Source organism: Argiope bruennichi, chromosome 5, assembly GCF_947563725.1.
Source record: "Argiope bruennichi chromosome 5, qqArgBrue1.1, whole genome shotgun sequence".
Lineage (NCBI taxonomy): Eukaryota > Metazoa > Arthropoda > Arachnida > Araneae > Araneidae > Argiope > Argiope bruennichi.
The window spans coordinates 54,148,880-54,162,742 of record NC_079155.1 but is presented as its reverse complement, the minus strand read 5'-3'; the positions used below and the strand labels follow the sequence as shown (position 1 = coordinate 54,162,742).

At 24.7% G+C, this 13,863-nt stretch overlaps 1 protein-coding gene across 1 annotated transcript; it reads left to right on the top strand.

Moving 5' to 3' along the window:
- Positions 1-70: 70 nt before the first annotated feature.
- LOC129969429 (mitochondrial fission 1 protein-like) lies at positions 71-11,687 on the top strand. Its single transcript, XM_056083998.1, has 6 exons — positions 71-261; positions 1,375-1,507; positions 1,728-1,804; positions 2,539-2,644; positions 8,592-8,682; positions 11,275-11,687. The coding sequence occupies exons 1-5, from the start codon at positions 217-219 to the stop codon at positions 8,678-8,680; spliced, it is 450 nt and encodes a 149-aa protein (XP_055939973.1). The 5' UTR covers positions 71-216; the 3' UTR covers positions 8,681-8,682; positions 11,275-11,687.
- Positions 11,688-13,863: the final 2,176 nt, after the last annotated feature.

The window sequence follows — 13,863 nt, the reverse complement described above, 5'->3', positions numbered from 1 at the left end:
TTTTTTGTTATGGTGTGTTCAAAACTCATTGCAATTCGAAATATTTTATTAATGGCAACAACATGGACATAGCGAAATTCTGACGATCTGTTTGTTGTTGTTGATAAACTTCAACGCATATTTATCACTCAAGTTGCATCATTGCCTGTAATTAAACGTATAAATTTCAAAATTTAACTTTATCGTTAATTTTTATGCACTTATTAGACAGCTGCAATGGAAGAAATTCTGGAAGACTACATATCATCTGAAGATTTAAAAGTATCTTTCTTTTATGATAGTATTTCCTCATAAAGGTTTTGTTTATGAAAGTTTTCTGATCATTGATAGTATTTAGCATCATGTATTTCTTACTTTTTTTTTTAAAAAAAAATATCTATTGTTTATTTTTTGCATTTAAAATTAAACTGAAATGGAACTATGCTATTATATCGCAGATAACATTAAAAAAATTTAACAGTGTGAGTCATGCCATATAATAATGAAATTATTTGTATTATCATACGAACTCGCATTGTCTTCTGATTTAAATGGTATATAAAACATTATCTATATTATTTTAATTGTGTCGTATGTAAGCGTTTCATCTTATTAAAATCCTGGACATAAATAAGTAAAACAGATAATAATTCAAGGATAAAATTATGGTTTGTGAGTTCTACTGTTTGTCGAATGTTATTGATAAATTATCGGTTAATATATTTAGCGTTAAAATTCAGGAATTACAAATTTTGTTCTAAAATTAGATTTTTAGATGCTTTTTCCTTAATACCTATGGAAAGAAATCCTAAATTTTTTAAAGAAAAAGAATAGTAAATAAGTATAAATATTAGTAATTTTTGTAAGAGCATATAATAATTTTTGACTGAAATGTTAATATTTTTAGGTATGCAGAGCATCAAAAGTGTTTTATTAAAATCATGAATATATATTTCTCAAAATTAGCTTAACTTTTCACTGAAATTATATTTACTGTAAATTTGAATATTAATTATCGAAAAAATTCAGTTAACCATCACAAATAATTTTAGAAATTTTTTCGAAATGTTTACTTTTTCTGTTCATTTCTCACATATTTGCTTGAAAAAATATGAAATTAGCAGCTTTTTTTAAATAAATAATTAAAAAAAACTTGTTATACTTTTGTCAGTTGTCAAAAAATATTTTCAAAAATGATAAATGTGTGTTCTCTCACAATACATTTATTTAAAATGTATGTCATGAAATTTTTAAATATTGATTCATGATAGGAAACTTCATTAAGGTTCACAATATTTATTTAGTAATCATATTTTTATAAGATCTAGAGCAATGAAGTTTTAATTTTTTAAAGTGAATATTTTATTATTGTATTTTTAATTTACTTTTCTGCAGAAATTTGAGGCTGTATATCAAAACCATCTTCAAGATGGAACTGTGACAGCGAGAGAACAATTTGATTATGCTTGGTGTCTAATTCGAAGTAAATATCCCACCGATATAAGAAGAGGTGTTGTTTTGCTGGAAGGTATTTATTGCATTTTTTTTTTATTTTTTTATGTTTGAATTTAATGTTTCTTTTCTTTTTCTTTTCTTTTTTTTTTTACATTGTTGTAATTATTATATTTGCTAAGAACACAAGCATAAATAATGATGTTATGTTTATGTTTTATTCAGGTAATAAAATTCATTAAAAAGTTATCAAACTGTATTTCATTTTTTGAATGAATTCTTTATTTTTTTCTTAGATCTTTTCCAAAATGGAGATGCAACTACTAAACGAGATTATATGTATTATTTAGCAATTGGCCATACTAAACTTAAAGTAAGTTCTATTTGGGAAATGAGTTTTATGAATTATTGTTCAAAACCATAGAAAAGCTAATGAAATCATCAAATTAAGCATTGATATAGATTTATATTTGAATAATTATTAATCTGAATTAAAAAAAATTTGACAAACCACTGAATTACTATCTAAAAGTATTTCTTTTATATATATGTTATTTTTTTTCATTCTATGTAAGTTATAATCTGTATATCTCTTATTAAAATCACTGTAGTTTGATGGTAAAATTAGGATTTTGGAATTCAACTAACACTTATTTGAGGGAATTAAACCGAAGATCACTCATATATCCTCAGGTTGTCCTAGTACATTTGTTTGTTGTTGCAGGTAAATGTATTTAATTTGATATAATCTGGATGTTAGAAAAATGAAATTCTAATATAAGTATCATCTTCTTAGTATAGAAATGCAAACAGTGTTGATGAAATAGCTCTTGTACAGTTTTAAAATGGGATATTATTATTAGAAGACTGAATTTAATTTAAAATAATTTCAGCTGAATGAAAAGTCATTAGGGATTTTCTTTTTATTTGTTTACTGTTATAATGATGTCATAATTTTTGTTATTTCTTTTTCTAAATATGGAAATTAAAAATTTGGATCTATTTTGTCAAAGATGCTTGCTGCTTGAATGTAGATTATTAATTAAAAACTGTAACATGAATACTAATATTTAATTATATTTTTCATGAATGTTCTTTTCATTTTAGGATTATAACAAAGCCCTTAGGCTGTTGTCTAAATTCTTGAGTATCGAGCCAACAAACAGACAAGCTCAAGGGCTCCAAAAATTTGTAAAAGATAAAATGAGAAAAGGTTTGCTCTATTTAAAATGCTACTATTTTGCAAATATTATAAATCATTTTAATTTTTCATTAATATCTAAAAAACTGACAAAAATTAAAAAAAATATTATAGTAATATATGATTACATAAAAAAAATTTATATGATTGTATATATGTGTATAAGCTGACTATATGTTTTTTTCTTTCAAAAATTTAACCAAATTTTAATACTTGGATATAAGAAAAATTAGATTTTAAAAAAATCCTTTGATTTTCTAACTTGCTATTATGAAGGCAAAAATATTGTCAAATAGGTAAGATTGTATAGAATATTTTCCAATCAAGTCATTATGATGTAAAATGCCAGTCAAGAGCACTAATAGTTTTAACTGGTAATTCTATCTAAAGCTAGCACATCCCCCCCCCCCCGATCATTTGCCTCTGTATATTTGCAATCTGTTGTATATGTGCAGTCTTATTTTCTGTGGTATTGTATTTTTGTTTCAAAGATGAGGAGGAAAAAAAATTCTTATACAGCAAATTTTGAACTACACACGATCGTGTTTATTTGAAATTCTAACAGCATAGCTGTTCTCCATTTTTTTCGAAATCATCTTTTCGGTGCAAAAAGCCATCCATCGGTAACTTTAAAAAAATAATTCTCGTGAAAAAATTTATTCTTTTTAAAATTATTTTCCTCTGAGATTTAAGAAATATAAAAAATACAAACTATAGAAATAAAAAAATCCTTTATTTTATGATATTATCAGTTTCTTGCCTGCATCAAATTAACAAAAATATATGTTTGTTTTTTGTCAGATTAGTAAATTTATATATAAACTATCCCCATTATTAAACTTTAAAAAAAATTTTAAATTATACAACAAATATATAGTAATTATAGCATATTATAGTATAGTATATAAATATATAGTAAATTACCATGTATAAAAAAATATATGGTAATTTTGCATCAGATAATTGTGTTATAAAAAAAATTATGTGCAGAAATTTTGATATTTAAAAATTAAGTGGTATTTGTATAAATTGATTGATTTCTTAGAATCATGTTATTTTATTTATTTTTAGTCTTTACCTCATCTTAAAATTTTTATTGCAAGAATTAAATGTCTATATTTGAACATAATACTGATTGATTGAATTAATATGATTACAGGTTAATAAAAATATAAAATTGTTTTTTTATCTACTATAATTTATTATTTTTTAAACTTTTTTTAATGAAAAATACAAAGAAAAAGTATTGTAGTTAACAAAAAATTTATATTTTAGATTTGGGCAAATTTTTACATTTCAGACCTCACTGAATGTAAAAAACTCAATTTTGGAATTTTGTTAGTTTGTCATTCTGTCTGTCTGTCTAGGACCACAATAACTAGAAAAATACTTTGAGTTGGATAAATTTTGTATATAATCTTTATACCAAATTTGTAGATTGTTATCAAATTGTAGTGAAATTCCTGCATTAGGAAATTGTCTGAATGAAAATGAATACAGTAACTACAAAAAGCAAAGAACTGGATAGATAAAATTCAGGACACAATTTTTGGAAAATAAAAAAAATAAAAAAAAAAAATCTATCAAATTTTGAACAAAATATGCCTAAAATTTGATATAGTATATGAATGCAATATAGGGCTAAACCAAATCTGGTCAAAAACTTATATTTCAATTTTGATTTCTAATAACAGTCAAAAGTTGCCTAGTAAACATAGAAAAAGGTTTAGAAATTTCGTTGCCAAACCACAATATTTTGAGTTGTTGCAAAAAGCTTAAATAGTTAAAAATTTAGCAAAATTTCATTTTTTTTTGTGTGTGTGTGTATTTTTTACAAATTTTAGATATATTTACTGGAAAATAATAGAATAAATAATAACAAAGCTTTATTAAATTAAAAGAAAGACATTTTATTCAAAATATGATATACAGTTGAAAATTCTTTTTTAAGACAAAATTTTGTTTTTGATCTTTTTCTTATCAGTTTATGATGTCTTTTTAAATATAGTAATTTAAATAAAAGGAAATAAGATAAATGGTTTAGCATTTCATACATGTAAATTTTTTTATTATGAGAATTTTTTGAAAATTAAATCCTTGAAGAGATTAAAAAGTTCTAAAAATTTGAAAATCTTTACTTTTTTACTACTCTGGCTCATTGATTTTTTTTTTTTTGTATAAATTTTGACATATTTTTTGAAATGCAATTTTTGCCATCCTTTTAAGATGATCTACAGAATGATAAAGACATCTCAGTAGCTATACTTTAACCGCCCTTTCCATGCATGACTTGGGAACTTGAAAAAATAAATTAATCAGTTTAATCTAACAATTGATACTTCTGTAATGCATTGCTCACTGAAATAAATGGATATTTATTTTGCCATTAAGAGTTCCATGATTTCAATATTGTTCTATGTGTGGATGCATATGTAATTTCTAGTATCAAAGTTGATTTGTAAAAAAAATTTAATGCTACCACTATTCTTTATTATTGATTTTATAAATTGGCACAAAGCAAGTTCTCTCATGTTTGCTCTCATCACTTTACATGGACAAAAAAAAAATTAAAGCAATAAAGTGGTAACTTGATTGATTAACTGGATCTATTACTTTTTTAATAATGAAATAGTGTGAGTAAGAAATAAATTCCCAGAGGTGTTTAGGACCATTTTGCACATGAAATCTTTAATTTAACATTAAACCATGTAGATGCATAAACTTTTATAATGTGACATTGCCTAAGTTTGAAGATTATTAATGGTATTAATCAGTTGGTATGTACAATTAATGTATTTGACTAAGCAATCTGCAGGTTTTCCAGAATACTTATAAAATATTCAAAGAACATTTTTCATCAGATACAGCAATACACATTGACATTAAATATTTCTTATCTGTATTTAAAAAACTTATATTCTTTGTGTAGAGAAATTTATTTTTAATTGACAAAAAAAAGGTCACAAGATGGAACCTGGATAGCTCCAACTGCCTGTACAGATCAGAGCATTTTCACCCACTAAGCCTAACAAGCATTATATTTGTAAATATGTATATAATTTGTAAATCTTGCATTTTGTTAAAAAATGAAACAATTTTTAAGTATATGGCAATAATTGTATATTTTCAATCTTGATTAAAAAATTAAAATTCTTGTTATTTAACAATAATTTTTTTTTTAAATGTAGTATATTATAAAAAATTGTATGTAAATTAAACCAGATTATTGATACAAAGTATAAAAACATAAGAAAAATAAATATTTGTAGTTAATATTTTAAAATACTTCATCAAAATTTAGTAATTAATGCTTCAAAGCCCTATGAAAAAAAAGTCTCAAAACACGGATTAGTGTAGAGACTGACATTACACAACGTATATTCATGGGCAAAGTTTTATTTTATCTTGCTTATAGCAAACTATAGGGCCCAACTTAGCCTAATTGGGGCCCAGGGCAAAAACTTCTTTGCCCCCCCCCCCCCCCCCCCCGCGCATCTGCTTCACTACCTCAGTAATGAACTGAATTTGACCTCAAAGAAAGAAAGAAATACAAAAGTAAGGCACCAATCTTTTGGAAAAACCAGTGGGAATGTTCTCTCAAAAATCTTTCTTGCATAATCTTGAATAAACTTGCCATGCTAAAAAACGACTTACATGGCATTGGGGTACAATAGTTAGAAAACATTAACTTTTGATGTCAATTTAGCATTGCTACGGAATCTATTGTGTTATCCTTGGCGAGTTTTTTAATGATAAATCCCTGGCTTGTGGTTGATAATATACGAAAATTGAATTTATGCTTTAGACACCTTTTCTCAATGGATTGAAACCAAGATTTGACAGAAAACTGCTCTTATAGTCACAAAGTCACATACGTAATTTAATATATTTAAATCATTGTGGTTTTGAATTATCTTGTTTATGTTTTTCTAAAAGTACAGACCAACAAACAGTTCAATCCCTTGTTAGTTTTTGGCTTAAAATTTGACAGGTATCTACATTATAGATGTAATATCTGTATACCAAATTTCATCTATCTAGCTCTCCTGATTTTGTAGTTATTGTTTTAATTTATATTCGAATAGAGGAACTTCCTATTAATAGAGTTTACTCTGGTAGAAATCTGCAAATTTGATGTAAAGACCATATACCAAATTTCAACCTTCCAGCTTAAAGCATTTTTTTGTTACCTTTGTCAGACAGATGGACATTTTCAAACAAATGTATGTTTTGAATTTAGGGAGGTCTAAAATATGGATATTCATCAAAATTTTGAATTTGAATTTTTTGATGATTGCTATACTTTCTCTGTATTATGTATATGAGAAAGTAAAAAAAAAAAAAAAACTATGGATTAGTAATGCCATCTTATAAATATCATTTCACTCTAAAAGCCTGATGCACCGGTATGCCAAAAAGTCTTTTGGAACATTTTTAGAGATGCAGATTTGTTGTGTTTGGTCCTGAGGAGAATCCGTCTCGAACTCATGTGTGGATCATGCAAAAGGCATTGTAGCCCTTTGTATTTCTATATAATATGTTGTTCAGCATAAGATTTTTTATCAATAAACTTCCGAAAGTATAGCATTGCTTATATTATTGTGGGATATAAGCAAACTAACTATTGCAGCAATCTTCTTATTCTGTTTTTCGAACAAAAAATTGTCACCTTTGATTCCGGTATTTTTAACCATACCATCACATTCAGTTGCAGTAAAATTCAAAAACTTTTCACTATCTTATGAAAACTTGTGCTGTATCTTTTCTGATACTAGATGTTGATGTTACATGTTTTAAAATATTGGGTTTGATTTCTTTTTTAGTGAACTTGTTCTTTGGTTGTCAATATTTTGTAAAATTTAGTTTCTTTTTGTTTTTAATAATTTTCTTTTCTTTGATTGAGAACTATTCTTCTGTTTTTGGTTATCAGATCATGAGAGTTTTTAATATGTTTTTTCTATTTCCTTGATTGCTTTTTTCTAATTTTTATTCCGTCTACTTTATTTTTGTCATTATTATTTATTAAATATGAGCCCTACAAGGCATCTCTTACTAATGCTGCAATAGCTGTATCAAATTCTTATTTGGTAATGGAGATGGTAATTGGTGGTTTATTGTGTATCTGATCTATTAAACTGGCACCATCTAATCATGCTGAAGAGCATATTAAATTTGTTTAGAAACTCATTTGTTCTTCATTACTAACTGTAAGCTTTTCTGTCACTCGCATGAAATTTATTTATTTGTTCGAGACATGTAACATATTTACTTTTAGTTTCAATGAATGTTATTTTAGAAAATTTTATTATGCATCTTAAGAAAAGTTTTTTTTTTTAATTTGTTTTTAGCGCAATTTATTTTGGAATTGATTGGTTATAGGTACATATTAAAATGAATATGTGTAAATTGCTCTTCCAAAATTGTTTTTAACTATCATTTTTCATTTCCTTTATGTGGTCATGGTTGTATGCAATTATATTTAAATATACAAAATACTATCAAACTAGGCAGTCAATCAATTTGGATTAGTTATGTTTTTAAAATGCTGCTTGCTATGTGTGCAAAAATATGAATTTTTGTCTACTCAATCCATGGCCATAAATAATTAGCTAAAATACAATCCCCAAAAGAAAAGAAAAAAAAAGAAGAATTTTATATTTTAATGATAATAATTATTAAAACTCTTGTTTCTGTCATTTGTTTCACCTCTTTATTACCAGAAAATATAAAATTATTTTAAAAAATATAATTTTTTTGTTGAAAATAATATATATGTATATATATAAAGTGCCTAGAAATTGTAATTTCAAACTATCGTATATCTTTCATTTTTGTATGTTTTATTTTAAACTTTGTAGTAAGGCAAAGAATATTCAAATAGATAAAAAATAATTTTATAGATCTAAAAAAAATATTTCTCTATAATATAAAAGTATAATATTTTAAATCCCTTATATAGAAGGCCTCATGGGAATGGCTATTGTCGGTGGTGCTGCTTTGGCGATAGGCAGTGTGGTTGGTATAGGAATGGCCCTGGCTCGAAAGTAAATGTAAGTTATATCATTTCTTAAATATTATATTTATCTTTTTTTATTGCAATTTTTAATACTTTTTATTCTACATTTGTACTTTGCTTTAATTAGAAATTATAATTTCTATTTAAAATATGAAAGTTTTTAATGGGATAGTTTAAACAACATAGACAAATAAAATTTGACACCAATTAATTATTCAGTTTTGTCATAAAACACTTCATCACTATGAAAATTCACCTTAATCCACTAATATCCTAAAATGTTATTCTGTGATAGAGCAACTAATGTTTATAGAATAGCAAAACTATATGTTTTATCATTGTGCTCAGGAAAATAATCCAGAATATGATTCTAATTATTGAAAAGCAATTATTTAAATAGAATTTATATTTTATCTATGTCAATGAATTTTTCATATAATTTTAATATAGCTTTTAGACATGTAAAAAAATATGAATTTCGTTATTTACAAGTATCATAATCACTCATAGGTTTCTAACATATGCCAATTTCAAATGATACTGAATTATAAGCATTTGAATTTTCATGTTACCTTTATTTTTCTGAATATTAAATAACTGTTCATTTTAGTAATTCTTTTTTTGTATCTTATGTATTAACTTGATTTTCCTTAATTCTTTTTACAAAGTTTGATGATTAATTGTTTCAAAAAATTAAGAATGAGATCTTTCTTTTATGGAAATAGTAAAAACAGTGTTATTATTTTTTGAAATGTAAATTTAAACTAGGAATTTAAATCTATGTTTTAGTTATAATAAGTTAGTAAGCATTTCAAATTTCATAATGAAGATAAAAAGAAAGTTATTTTCTTGCTACATTGCCATATGGAAAATTTGATTTTGTAATCTGTAATATTACAGACATATTTTTAAGATTAAGTAGCTAACCTGATTTAAATTATTGTTTTGAGTTAACATATTTTTAAATTCAAAATATAATTGTTGCTTTTATTTTTGAAATTTTAAATCCTTTTACCTCAATCATAACTATGATGATTCTGCTCCATTTGTATGGTTAATCCAAACTTAAAAGAAAGGAAAAAGGATTAATAAAAGAGTTACATAATAATTAAAACTGTCTGTAATTTTATTTAAATAATTTTTTTAAAGATAAATTCCTTCCTATCTTAATTTAAAAAAAAAAAATTATTATTCTAGTATTAAGAGAAAATATATTTATTTTTTCATATAAAAATGAGCACAATATTAAGTGAAATATCCTTAAAATGTTACCTTAAGTAATTCTGAATATTTAAAGAAATGCATTCATACTTAGAATAATTTTTCTTCTAAAAATTAAATTATAATCTAAAAATTAAGAGAATAAATATTTATTTTTGCATGAAAAAATATTAAAAAAATATATTAATTAAAACTGTTTGTAAATTGTTAAATTAATTTGAAATAAAGTAGAAAAAAAGCAAAAAATGCTAATGGAGGATTGAACTCGGGTTTTTCGTTTGCTACTCCGGTGTCTTAACCACTATACTATTCATGCCTCAGCAATGGCAACACATTATTAGTATATATGGTATGCTGAAAGTTTGAGGGCCATTTTCTTGAAATTGACTGGCTATTGTGCTTCAATATTTTCATGAGTGAATCTTCTAAATGTGTACTACCTTTGTGTTAAATCTCATCCCGAACTGAATTTTCAACCTCATGCCCTCCCTTGTAAGCCTTTTTATTTCATTCATAAGCCTCACATAATTTAAGCTGTAGCTTAATTCTTATGAGTTGGTGATTGAACTTTGATTTCAGACATATGATTGTGTTTGCAGAAAGAGAGAAAAAAAGTATGAATTAGTGAAATAAAGAGTGGTAATAAATATAGTTTTGTTGTATTTGATATATTTTTCTTCTAATTCTTATTATTGATCTGTCTTCAATTGTATTTTATGAAGGAGCAAATCATAGCCCCCTCCCAAAAAAAAAGAATACAGGATGAAATTTAATCAGCAAAGAAGGGCATAAAAAATAGGTGTAAGCTTAAGCAAATTAAATAAGTATTTATAAGAAAGGTAGATTCATTCTGATAAAATTGCACAGCAGATATATAGAATGATATAATAACTCATTTACCTTGTTTTTCTTTGCAAATAACTTTTAAAAGTAATAATTTTCATAATTAATCTGTAATGAATTTTATTTGTAAAACTGCAAAATTATTTTTTATGAATCATGAATTTTAACATGCCTAGCTTATAGAAATTACTTCAGTTTGAAAAAAGGGTAATATACAGATTTAAAAATAAAAATTGGAGATTGTATTTTTGATATTTTTTAGATGGAATGTTAAAATTTTAGTTTCAATTGTTTTTAATTTAAAATTAAACTTAGAAAATTTTAAATAAAATTCTTTATTTTGGGAAAAACGTAAATTCAGACATTATAAATTTTATCTGCTCTGAAATTATTTCATCATAGATTTTTGAAAGAAAATGTAAAATTTTAGTTAATTATTTTCTTTTTATTTTTATCTCAAAATTTGTAATTTTTTTGCAGTGTCTATCAATGTTTATTCTTTCTCTCTGTCTGTTGCTTCAACAATTAACCTTTTTTTTTTTTTTTTTTTTTTTTTTTACAGTGAACAAACTGCTAAGTCTTCACTATGTGATCAGAATGATGTTTGGACCACAGAATATTATGTCTTTCGTTTTGTAACATATGTATAGTTTGGTTTGAAAGACTTTTCTAATGCAAAAAAGAGATGGTTTCTTTTATTTATCTGTTTGAATACTGATTAATAAATTAGCATTTAAACAGACAAGTGATGCCGCTTTATTATTCATTGGAAGAACATTAATTTTTTTTCAGTATCTTAATGAGATAATTTTCTCAGTTAAATTTTCATGTACAATTTAAAGCATATTTTAAATCAGTATTCGTTTTCATAGTTCCTGTACTTATAATTTTTGTGATGTGTATCTTACATATCGATGTCACATTTGAAATATCTGTATTTAATACTTGAAACTGGAATAAAGCATCTGAAGTATTTTCTTTTTTTTTTTTTTTTTTTTATTGTACAATTAATAAATGCTCTGAATGAATAGCTTGATTATTTATTTTATTCTGGCCTTGAAGGAGTGATCAAAATCCAGTTATTATTCTGAATTAGAAAAATAAAATAAAAAAAGATTCTTGAAATGCTATTTCATTGGGAAAAAAAAATACTCAGAATAATATACATTTCCTTGTATTTATAAGGTAATCATTTGCACTTATTATAATTTTGCTTTGTAAAACTTTTTGCCATGTTAAAATGTTTTTTAAAATTTTCATTTCAATATCAAATATTTTTTGAAATGAAATGGCAAGTGAACCATAGAATCAATACAAAATTATTATGTATTAATAATGATACCTTAATTTGAAAATGGAATTGGTAAATGCAAAAAATAAATTTGGCACAATAAAATGAAACAGATCTTGCACCATAAAACTTAGAAGAAAAAAAAAACTTAATTTGCTTTTAATGTTACCTTACTAATTATTTTAAGACCTAACAAAAAAGGATGCAGTTTAAAATTATTGAAAATTGAAAAACAATGGCTTTTTTCATGGTGTATTAAGGTTTCTTTTATTGAAATTTACTTAATTTCTGGCTGTCATTCAAGCTGTCTGTTATTAAATGAAGTAAATTTCACAATCTGTCCATTTTAAATTTTAAAATAGTAAATGTTAACAGCCCCATGGCCAAATTTTAATCAATATTATGTTGCTCTATTTAAGTAGTTAATCGAAGTAAATTTTCAAAATACTGTTATCTAGCTATGTGTAGCTTTTTTATGCTTACAAGAGATTCTGAATAAAAATATTGTTTTGGTGCATTGTATTTAGCTAATGTATCTAACTGTGCTATTTAACTAGAGAAGAACTTTCATCTGTAATAGAAAAAGTTTCTGATCCACCATCTTACTTTTCCTGACAAAAGACATGCTTCATATCTTAGGCTGAACGCACATTTTAATTAAACTCATTAACTCATATACGAAATGATTTAAATTAATGAAATACAGCATATGAGCTTGTGATTACAATTTTAGTGTAGTTTCAAGTGGTCGAAAAAAATTCAAAAATACATATTCACATGACAAATTCAGTAAAAATGCTACATTAATGACAAAGATCCATACTTTATAACTATTATTTGTCAGTACTATGCAAAGCATACTTTACCCAAGTCCACAATGAGTGGGAGGCAGATAAGATCTTTATTGGAGAGCATCCCCTTTGGTTCTAACATGGACTTCATTAAGCATGAAGTTAAATTTGTCAAACCAATTTAGTATTACATTTTAAAATTAAAATATTTAGTTATCAATTGGGTGTAAATCTTTTCTCAAAAAATGCAATAACTTTTATCAGATTCATTAAAATCAACAAGAGCGATTTTACTATAGTTTTTTTTTTGGTATTAAGTAATTATTTTTTAAATTTTATTGTCTTAAGAGATATTTTAAATTTTCAAATGCATATTTATGTGTCTTAAATTATTAATTTGCTATAAAAAGAATATTTGACATTTTTTCCCTTAAAAAGTTTCTGTTTCATACCAGTGTTTATTAATTAATTAATTTTACAATGAAAATTGTTCGAAAAAATTGAATAGAAATTTCCCTTTAAAATATATCCCCCCCCCCCGTCCCCTCATTTCATATTCGAGACCGAGTTTTAAAATGAACTTCCAAGTGTGAAAGAGAGAAAACATCAATAACTTTTGTAATATTTTCTTCATTTTATTAAAGAAAGTTATTATTTCAAGTTATATGTAGTTCAAATTGTATGCTACTATCGAAATTTACGCTTAGGAACTCTTCTCATATTGATTCAATTAAATGTTCATGAAACACCCGAGATGCTTATGGATTCTATGACATTATCATATTGAATAATAATGTCTATGATTGGTTTTTTATTTAGCTTATTAGTTGGAAAATATGATGCTTGGGCATAGGATTTAAGGGATTAATAGAAAGATTATATACAATATTTTTACTGGCTTACTTGCTTCTTTAAATAATTTTAAAATAAAATTCTAAAACATAAAAATTTGATGAACCTCTATAATTTAAAAGCAAATATTTATAATCAACATTTTATTGATCAAAAACATTGATACTTATTTCTATATTATGTAATTTTCATTGTTTAAAAAAGTGCCAGAAACAAA

Coding starts and splice junctions, on each gene's coding strand:
- LOC129969429 (XM_056083998.1), top strand. CDS start 217: ATGGAAGAAATTCTGGAAGACTACATATCATCTGAAGATTTAAAA. Junction 1,805..2,538: donor TTGGCCATACTAAACTTAAA/GTAAGTTCTATT, acceptor TTTTCATTTTAG/GATTATAACAAAGCCCTTAG. Junction 2,645..8,591: donor AAAAGATAAAATGAGAAAAG/GTTTGCTCTATT, acceptor TCCCTTATATAG/AAGGCCTCATGGGAATGGCT.